This window comes from Falco cherrug, chromosome 2 (genome assembly GCF_023634085.1).
Source record: "Falco cherrug isolate bFalChe1 chromosome 2, bFalChe1.pri, whole genome shotgun sequence".
In the NCBI taxonomy this organism is placed as follows: Eukaryota; Metazoa; Chordata; class Aves; order Falconiformes; family Falconidae; genus Falco; species Falco cherrug.
Window position 1 is genome coordinate 75,462,272 of NC_073698.1, and position 10,264 is coordinate 75,472,535.

The 10,264-nt window shown below is 43.6% G+C and overlaps 1 protein-coding gene across 5 annotated transcripts; it reads right to left on the reverse strand.

Moving 5' to 3' along the window:
- Nucleotides 1-41: 41 nt before the first annotated feature.
- DNAJC28 (DnaJ heat shock protein family (Hsp40) member C28) lies at nucleotides 42-3,762 on the reverse strand. 5 transcript variants are annotated; one of them, XM_055701226.1, is made up of 3 exons: nucleotides 3,647-3,762; nucleotides 2,381-2,484; nucleotides 42-1,894 (listed from the first exon to the last, which is right to left on the reverse strand). In XM_055701226.1, exon 3 carries the CDS (start codon nucleotides 1,839-1,841, stop codon nucleotides 723-725), a length of 1,119 nt encoding a protein of 372 aa, XP_055557201.1. In that variant the 5' UTR covers nucleotides 1,842-1,894; nucleotides 2,381-2,484; nucleotides 3,647-3,762; the 3' UTR covers nucleotides 42-722. The 5 variants fall into 5 exon arrangements, with proteins under 5 accessions (XP_055557201.1, XP_027660225.1, XP_055557202.1 ...); XM_027804424.2 differs by lacking the exon at nucleotides 3,647-3,762 and adding an exon at nucleotides 3,131-3,612; XM_055701227.1 differs by lacking the exon at nucleotides 2,381-2,484 and having other exon boundaries at nucleotides 3,647-3,747.
- Nucleotides 3,763-10,264: the final 6,502 nt, after the last annotated feature.

The window sequence follows — 10,264 nt, forward strand, 5'->3', positions numbered from 1 at the left end:
GGGGAGAGAATCGAAAGGGTAAAAGTGAGAAAACTTGTGGGTTGAGATAAAGATGATTTAATAGGTAAAGCAAAAGCCGCGCACGCAAGAAAAGCAAAACAAGGAATTAATTCACCGCTTCCCATCAGTAGGCAGGTGTTCAGCCATGTCCAGGAAAACTGGGCTTCATCATGTGTAACTGTTACTTGGGCAGACAAAATGTTATAACTCTGCACATCCCCCTCTTCCTTCTTCTTCCCCCAGTTTTATATGCTGAGCATGACATCATACGGCATGGAACATCCCTTTGGTCAGCTGGGGTCAGCTCTTCCAGTTGTGTCTCCTCCCAACTTCTTGTGTACCCGCAGCCCACTTGCTGGTGGCGTAGTGTGAGAAGCTGAAAAGACCTTGGCTCTGTGTAAGCACTGCTCAGCAGTAACGAAAATATCCCTGTGTTATGAACACTGTTTCCAGCACAAATCCAAAACACAGTCCCACACTAGCTACTATGATGAAATTTATCTCTACCCCAGTCAAAATCAGCACAGTTTCTTAACAATATTCACAAACAAATTGATTAAGGACATGCAAATGCACATCAAACAACCCAATTCCTTTTAGCTGGTGTAACAGTGGAAAGCTCAATTTTACATTTTCAGTGTACATGAAAATTCTCCAGTGCTACAAGTTTCATTAATAAAGTGCATTCAAAATCTTGACAAGACAGATGAATTTGTATTATCTTATTTCAGTGTAAGGTTTAACCACTTCAATAGAGAAGACTTCCACCCAAACCTTTTAACATTTTCTGCTTCATTTTCCTTTGTGTCTGAATTAGAAGCCTCTCTGTTTTCCATCAAAGCTTCGTAAGTCTTTTGTGCTCGAACAATTTCTTTGTCTGCACTGAAGTGCACCATTTGTCTGCTCAGAATAGGAACAACTAAGTTGAAGTTGTCAATTCTTTTGTTTAATTTCTTGATATCTTCTATAAATTGCTCACAAATACGATTCCATTGCTTTTGCCTATATGGTGTCATTGGCCCTCCAAGCTTACACCTAGACGCCACTATACTCTTCCTTAACCGCTCGATAGTTTCCCGTATTTCTTTCTGCATCAGGATCCACTCTGGCTGGTATCCATTGTCTATCAGAATCCTGTTCAAATTGTGAGTCATAGGGTCGATATGTGGACAGTCTGAAAATTTCTGCAAAGGTTTTCCTTTGCCGCTGAGGTTGTCAAAGTCTCCTTTCGCCATCGATTCCTGGATGAGGTCCTCAACCAACCGTTCAACTGCCTGAGTTATTTTCACCTTTTTGCTCTGCTTCACATCTTTGGCTTTCATTAGGTCAGTCACAGTATACTGGCTTTCAAGTCTCTGCTTCCGGTACTCCAACACTTGCTCAGTAGCACGGTCTACTCGAAATTGCATGTATTGCTTTTCTCTTTGGCTTGGTGTTCCCAAACCCACACCTTCAAAACTCAAGTAGTGTCTATGCTGTGGTGCTTTTAATTTGAATGGATCTTCCTCCTCTTCATTGTTCTCCTTTGATTTCTTTCTGGTTGCCACATCACTGAGCACGACTCTGTATGCTTGTTCTACTTTCATAAATGCTTCGGAATCAGCCGTGGCAGAACCACTGTCTGGATGGTATTTTTTGGCAAGACTTCGATAAGAGTTTCTGATATCGTCAAGGGAACATCCTTCCTCAAGCTCAAGAATTTTGTAAGAGTCCTTGATGTTGCTTTTAGGTTTGTAACCTGACAACATTCTGGTGCAACAAACGTAGGGAAACGGCTTCAGGTTTCTTGGAATCATTGCTTGGCATACCATTAAGTGATGCCCTATGTTGTTAGTCAGCATGACAGAAAGCCACTTTATGTTTCTTCAGATGCAGCTACATTATAAACAATGACCTATAAACACATTTTTATAAAATTGTTAAATATGCTTTTTAAAAGAACTTAAATGATTTGTTTGATCTTTAACTTGTTATTTAAAGAAACCCCTACAAAATTTCAGAACAGTATGCAATGTTCTTTTCTTTTAGAGATTGATATTGAAATCGGCATTTCTTATTAATTTCTATTGAAGTATTACAATATGAATTAAAATTAATTCACAATATACTTTTCTCCTGGTATAGCAACAGTAGCATAGCTTTGTTCTGCACTGCAGAATTCCCGAAAGGCCAAAGCTTTACTGCCTTTCTGCAAACTCCATGCAACGTAATACTTTCTAGACGATTCTGTGATTGTGTGTTGAGTGGTAACTGCTGAAACAAACCTCTCCCTTTTCCTCTATACACTTACATTCAGTCATCAACTGAATTTTCTATTTACATACATCCTTGCCTCAAGATCTACTCCCTGGTACATTCTCAAAGGATTTCATTACAGTACCCTTTTGGTGTTACAGATTCATTTGGATTAACTCTTGTATCCCAGCAGGGCGATCACATCCTAGTGGCCAATCTCCTTCATTTGTGCCAGGTAAGGTTATAAATCTGGAATTCAGAACAAATTAACAGCAGACAGTATATCATCCTGTCAGGAATACCAGTGCTTCTGAATTACTTTGGGAAACAGCAGAAGGAACACCTTTAGCAAACTACGACATAAGTAAGTCTTCATGTAAAATCAAAAGTAGAAAAATGCTATAGAAACTGCACACACAATTTACGCATCAGCCAATCTCTTTTTATTAATGAAAATCCTAAGACTAACACCGCGTACACGGTGCTAAGGAGTCTCATAGATTCACCAGTGACTGAAATATATCCTTTGCTGGCTTCCTTTCCAAACAAAAAACTAGGCTAAACCAAGCTTAAGGAATCAAGAGTGTTTTTACGTTCCACGTGTAACAAACTGTCCTTCTGCCCTAACCCATCTGAAAAGGGAGGGGAAAGGAGCTGTACTTTGGCCCGAATGGATCAATCCTGCATGTTTTCAATTGATTTTGATCCAGGTAACATATTAAATCATCAGCTTGTAGTTATTATAATGTACCTGAGTAGTTATTATAAATGGACCTGATTAACATGTTAAAGCTTCTCATGTATGATATATAGCGATTTCTTTCCTTCTAGGCAGTTGGCAAGGATGCTTACTTAGTTCCACGTGGCCATAAAAATCCACGTAACTAGTACTTACATGGAAAAGATCAACGGATGCACTTAATCACTTTTGAAATTCCATGCACTGATCAGAAGCGCAGACTTTCGCACAACTGTAGACTCGATTTCAATATATTTGTGCTTAAAAACCGTACCAAGCTGTACGTATAGCACCCACCCCCGCCGCACCGAAGGGTGCCGGCTGCCGGGGGACTGGTATTCCCCCGCCGTTGGAGTCCAGCTCCCCGCGGCGGGGCTGGGGGAGGGGTGCCAAACCCGAGCCCCCCGCAAGGCCGAGGAGGGCGGCGGCCCCGCACGCCTTGCCCCGGCCCGCCGCGGGGCCCAGCAGGCCGGCCCGGGCCGCCCCCTCCCGCGGGCTGCGGGGACAAGGCCGCGCTCGGCGCAGGCGGGCGAGCAGAGCCGCTGGCGGCACGCCGGGCCCCCGGGCCCCCTCCCCTCCCCTCCCCGGGCGGTTACGGAGGGCGGGGGAGGCTCCCGCAGCGCGACGCGCGCTCCTCCTCCCCGAGCCCCCTGCCCCACACCGCCGCCTCACCTGGTCCCGCCGCCCGCCCTCCCCTTCCCTTCCCCCGCCCACGCAGCGGCGCGGGCCCGGGGGCGCGGCGGGCGCCGGCCGAGGGGCAGGGGGCCGGGAGCGGCGGAAGAGGCGGGGCGGCCGCCTGCACCCTTCGCTCAAGGACGGGCGCGCTGCCCCTGCGGCGGGGGGCGGTCCGCGCCGCTCGCCGCCAGGGGGCGCCCGAGGCCCGCCGTGACCGCGGGGGGGCCGGGGCGGCGGGGCGGGGCGGGCCGGCGCGCGGCTCGGTGGCGTGTGACGTGGCGCCGGGGCGGTGGCTCAGCGCCCCCCGGCCGTGCGGGCGGCGCAGCTGTCCACATCCCCCCTTCGAACGGATGCGCGCCCGCGTCGCCCGTACTGGCTTGTTCGCCCCCGTCCGGGTGGATTCCGCCCCAGCGGGCGCGAGCCCCGCTGCCTGCCGGCGCCCCGCCCCCACCAAGGCCTCGTGCGCGCGCTCGTCGCTGCCCCCGCCGCGGTTCTCGGGGCGCCGCCGTGCCGGGGGCAGGGTGAGCTGCGAGTGCCTGAGCTCACCCAAACAGCAGTGCCAGACCTGCGGTGGCCCGGAACTCCTGTCCTCGGCCCCGTTGCTGCGGGGGGCTGGCGCGTGGTGGGTTTCCTGCGGTCGCGGGGCTGTCGGGGAACGGCAGCTTCGGCCGCAGGATCCCCAAGCCCTGGAACCGTTCTGGTCCTCAGCCTGGAGCGGAGGGCCCAGGTGCATGACTAAAGGCCCAGCAAGTGAAACAACAGTTTGTTTCCTCCCCAAACACCAGTGTGCATTATTAAAAACCACCCAACCAACCCACCCCTTGTGTTTTCTATATGGTACTTGGTGTGACGGGGCATGCTGCGCACCCAGCCAGTGGCACGGTGGCACTGATGCCTGAAAGGCAGCAACAGCCACACTGAGCAACCTGCTTTGGTTTACAGCTTCCAGTGTTATATTTAAGACTGCTTGTCCTGTAACGGCTTTGGGGGTATGCTATCTTCGCGAATAAACAACACTAAAATACATCGTTTCACAGAGATTTTCTCTTCTATTCACTAGGCGATGGTTTTCTGCGTTTATTTTTTTATTTCAGACTTGCTTTCTGTAAAAGTCAGCTTTTGGTATTGAAAGTTACCATGTATATTGTCTTTCTCTACTGCGTGTTCACTTCATCACCTAAGGAAAAAAAAAAAAAGAGGTTAAATAATTGCAATACAAATTGACCTGCTGGAATGAATGCAAGTTTAAATTATCTTCTTCTGGCAAGTTAGGTAGCAGAGAGACGTTTCAGGGCTGCGCGAGTTCTGTTTCTGACTTTATTTGTCACAGCCTCCTGATGAGGAGAATAAAATGCGAAACAGCTGTAAAAGAGAGGAAGTTTATAATCTTGTAAGAAATAGGACTCTTCTTTGCACGTGGTCGTTGGCTGTTCAGTCACAGGTAGAAAATGTAGAACTGTGACTTTGCAAATCTAAGGAAGGCAGGCTATGGATACGTGGTAAGAGATGCTTAACGTTGTAGCAGGCAAGTCTCCTTAAACCAGGAGGTTCAAGTACAGCATCTGTTCAACAGTACAACCCATTAATTCCACAGTTTTAAACAAACTTTGCAGATTTCCTTTAATAATTGTTCAGTGGTGTGAAAGGGATACTTGCTGCGGGCATTTCGGGCGAGCGGGAGTCAGATTCAAATACTCACAGAGTTCAAGATCTGATCCGTTTATTGTACAAACCAGGTAGACTTTTATAAGGCATTCTATAAGCGTGCAATAATGTGGTTGGCTATTTTACAAGCGTATAATAATATGATTGGTTAACAATTGTTTACTGGGAAGATTTCTGTTTCTGCTTGATCTGGCATGTAGGCTCCTTTCTGCGGTTTCCCAGCTCCTCTTATCACGTCCCGTTGGCCTTGCTTTTGAGCAAACATCTGCAATTTGCTCCTTTTTCTTCATCCCACTGTTCTGGCCGTAACCTCGTCTTATTTCTTCAGTATTTTTCCACTTGCTTCAGAGTTCAGTATAATCATTCAATACAGCAAGAGCCCCAACACCTCCCCCTTTCTTTTTAAATACAGCATTAATACTGCGTTCCACACAGCTCTGAAAACATTGTAAAAGGCAAGGCACTAAAAGTAACAAAAGAATAACAAACAACAATGTAGACAGACCTTGTTTCAATAAATCCCTCAACCACCCTCAATTCTTGTTGAGGTAAATAAATTGATACATTTAAACGGTAAATCAACTGTTGCAAAAAATACATATTTTTAACAAGTGTAGTATTCCACCAGGTACAGTTATCACTAAAGCCAAAATTCGTGTCATTATACTTCTTATCTAACCAACCCCAATATGATTGATTTATAGCCGTATAGTTTACTCCCAAAGGCTCAAAAGCTAGTTCAAAGCAGAAACGCATTTCTTGTAGGTGACATCTGAAGCACTTTTTTTCCTTTTTTTTTTTCTTTTTTTTTTTTCCTTTTTTTTTTTCTTTTTTTTTTCTTTTTTTTTCTTTCTCTTTTTTTTTTCTTTTTTCTTTCTTTTTTTTCTTTTTTCTTTCTTTTTTTTCTCTTTTTTTTCTTTCTTTTTTTTTCTTTTTTCTTTTTTTTTTCTTTTTTTTTTTTTTCCTTTCTTTTTTTTCTTTTTTCTTTCTTTTTTTTTCTTTTTTCTTTTTTTTTTTTTTCTCTTTGTTTCTTTCTTTTTTTTTTCTTTTTTCTTTTTTTTTTTTTTTTCCTTTTTTTTTTTTCTTTTTCTTTTTTTTTTTTTTTTTTTTTTTTTTTTTTTTTTTGGGGGGGGGGGGGAGGGGTTTGTAATCAAGTCCGTATTTTTCCTTGAGAAGCTTAAGCTGTTCCTCTTGTTTCAGGAGAGTTTCCAACTCTGATTTGTCGAATAGGTCCGTATTTCCCAAATAAATCATACATTTCCTCCGCTGTGATTTTATACGGCAGGTTCCGAATATAAAGGATCCGATTGACCTCTGGGGGCAGCCAGATGTTAGCTCGCTTGGCCGCTTGCATTGCCATGGCGCCGATCGGAGCGGGGGGTGGGGTGGAGGGGGGGTGCCGCCTTGGAGAGAAACCGCGGCCGGGACGGGGCCTGCCGGGCCGCACGCCGCCGCTCGCCGCTTGTTCCTTTTCAGGACACCAGGGTGGTAATTGCGCGACCATACCCCGTACAGCTCGATACGTGCGAGCCAAAGTCTTTACCCCCTTAGTCCCAACTTGCACAGATTCCCATAAGTCCTCTCCTACTTTCTTCCATGTTTCATTATTATATACATCTTGCGTAGAAGCAAGGTAACCACGGCGGCGACTCCAACATAGCAGATCAACTACTGCCTGCCGTGAGACTGGCGTTTCAGTTTTTTTCTGCCAGTTTCATCAAACTGTCTACGGTTGCTTTTTCCACCACTGATGCAGTGATTCCCATCCTGCTTAAATTTCCTGACTCACCGGTCAGCCGTGCACGTTCCGCCTTTCTTCGGGCGCCCAGCTCTCTCTCCGCTGGCAGCAGGATCCTCGCCGGCTCCGCAGCTTGTAACACGATCCTTAATGAATCTTCCTGACTTTTAACCGATCCTGTCGACCCTCATCGGATCACGTCGGGGTCACCAGATGCTGCGGGCATTTCGGGCGAGCGGGAGTCAGATTCAAATACTCACAGAGTTCAAGATCTGATCCGTTTATTGTACAAACCAGGTAGACTTTTATAAGGCATTCTATAAGCGTGCAATAATGTGGTTGGCTATTTTACAAGCGTATAATAATATGATTGGTTAACAATTGTTTACTGGGAAGATTTCTGTTTCTGCTTGATCTGGCATGTAGGCTCCTTTCTGCGGTTTCCCAGCTCCTCTTATCACGTCCCGTTGGCCTTGCTTTTGAGCAAACATCTGCAATTTGCTCCTTTTTCTTCATCCCACTGTTCTGGCCGTAACCTCGTCTTATTTCTTCAGTATTTTTCCACTTGCTTCAGAGTTCAGTATAATCATTCAATACAGCAAGAGCCCCAACAGATACTCTTGTGTTTTTATTAATGTATTTTATTATTTCTCACTGCCTGACTTTCAAGACACAGATTCTGCTCGGTGCTGTGTTGAGGTGCGTTGTTTTCAGTAAAGAGCAGTAGCATTGCATGCTTGCCTAATGTTAACCAGAGCATTTCAGATGCTGTCATGAGAGGATTAGGCTGTTGAGGAGGATGGTGCAGTAACCAGGGGAGAATAAAATAACACTTACTACATACATTGTATCTCTGGCATTGCTTGTATTAAATTTCTTCAAAAAGTAAAAAGGGTAGTAATTAAGGGGGATACAATTTCAGTGTGTGCTAGGTAGTAAAATAACCTTTATATATACCTCTAAGGATGTGTTCCACTACAAAGAATAGGTCTGTGGGAGTTATGTGTGCAGGTTTTAACTAGAGTGTTTCTGCTCAGCTATATTTTTATAAGTAGTCTTTAAGATCCTTTACTTGTCATAGGATACAAAATTGGTCTTAACATCTGAACTGAACAAGGATGTCAGCTTTTTGATACCACATTGTAGCTTTTTTTTTTTTTTTTTGCTTTTTTTTTTTTCCCCCCGAAGGTTGAATACTTGTAGGACCGATGGGTGGGGAGGAGTTCTGTTTGCTGTTAGCTGAGGAAAAATGAGAAGACAGGAGAATGGTCCACACTGCTGAAGCCTGTGGGGAGGGTCTGTTTTGAAGGGCGGGTGGCATTACGGGGATCTTGCTGGGGATTCTCCTGGTAGATAGGAAGATAAAAGGGGACAGGGCAGCATGCAGGTCTGTCTGCTTCTTTCACCCTCTCACCCTTATACTTGGCCTTAGGAGATCAGAAATCATTTGGATCTGAAGCAGGAGCTGAAGGAAGAACTTGGACTGGTCAAGAGGACTTCTCAGCCTTTTGTGTAGGCAAACAGCAGGGTCTGACAAAGGTAAGGGAAGACAATTCAAGTGATCAGTCCCCTTCTATAGCCTTTCCTCCAGGACCAACTGTCTTACCAGCTGTCTTTTCTTTCAACACACTTTTGAATTGCTTTGCAAAAAATTTCTTTAGTGTCCTCACTATGTTGTGGAATGAAAATTGCATTATTTCCATAGGGTAGGAGGCACTGCTTGGTTTCCCAGTCACTAACTTTAATTTATTCTGCCTTAGAAAACTTCAGTGAATTGTGAAATTATATTAAGGGAAAAAATAATTTTGCTTTTAAAAAAACTTCACTTCTTGTTAATAATGGTTGGATAGCCATGCCTAATGAAGCTTTTTGGACAGCATGTTGATGTTTTTGTTTGAGATAAAGCAGTTGTAACCCTTTACTTTTAAGCTCCTAGCAAGTTCAGAATTATTTGTCAAGCAGTGACAAAAGGAAAGACAAAGTCTGACATATTGGATAGTTATATGGTATAAACATCTAGAAAAGTCTTTTGCAAGGAAAAACAATCCGGTGATTGATAGAGCATTAAGTGTATACTCTGTGTTTGTACATCCAGAGCACAATACCTAAAACTCAAAATTAGCCTCTTAGATAATCCATAATGGTCTGTATTCCCCAGGGACATGCTACTTAAGGTAGTTACATTGTACTTGGACAATTTAATAATTATGAAAATATATATAGTTAAATTTTATTTTGTTGGTATTAGGTTAAGGCATTTTAATACTGTCTCAGGAAATCTAAACATAATTATTGATTTATCAATGTGTTCTATGAATATCTTTTCTGAAATATTATACTTCAGTGTCACCATGTAGCTTCTGTTTTTCTTTGGAAGTTATGTAATGAATTCAAACCAATGGTTATGATTTCTTGGGAAAAGACCGCTGACATGCTTCTTGCAAAGCTGGTGGTTTATGTTATCTTTAATTTATTGTCTATTTCCTGGGTAAGGACTGGTTTACACCATTAACATCGTCCTTAAAGGTCATGTTCTGGGGTGTTTTTTCTTTCTGACATTTGTCCACATTCAGCACATACCGAAAAATTAAGTTTGGCAGATGTGACCTATGCTGAGTATGATAATATTTCTGAAATAAATCAAAACTAATTTGCCAAGAAATATTACTGAGGATCTGTTTTAAATGTCAGTGTGCTACTGAAATTAACAGTTGTTCTTTTATTGAGCATGCTGTTCTGCTGAAGTTGCCCTCTTAGCAATTTTCAAAGTATAAAATCTGTTCTGAAAATTGTCTTTGCCATTTATTACTGAGAATGTTTACACTCATAAAAGTTCCTAGGTTGATCTGAGTGTTCAGTATGGAATATATTTATCTGGTAAGTTACCCAAAGCACTTGTGTGAAACTTTCGGTCCCGCCCTGTGTAGTTGTGCAAAGGGCTTGATGTGACCTTCTCATGACAAGATTATTTCAGTCTGGATACATAAAAGCGGAAATCTTGACTATGCTGAAACAAGTGGAAAAGATTCTCAGTTACTCCATTGTTGACGGTATTGAAACCAAATGTGAATGATTCATCCATCCAGTGACACTACTGGTACAGTCACTTTGTTAAGATGTCTTATAGGTACCTTTCTAATACAAACTGGATTGATACTACTTGTCAAGTATAAGTGAGAGATATAATTTATGTATTTTTTGCTTGTTTTTAC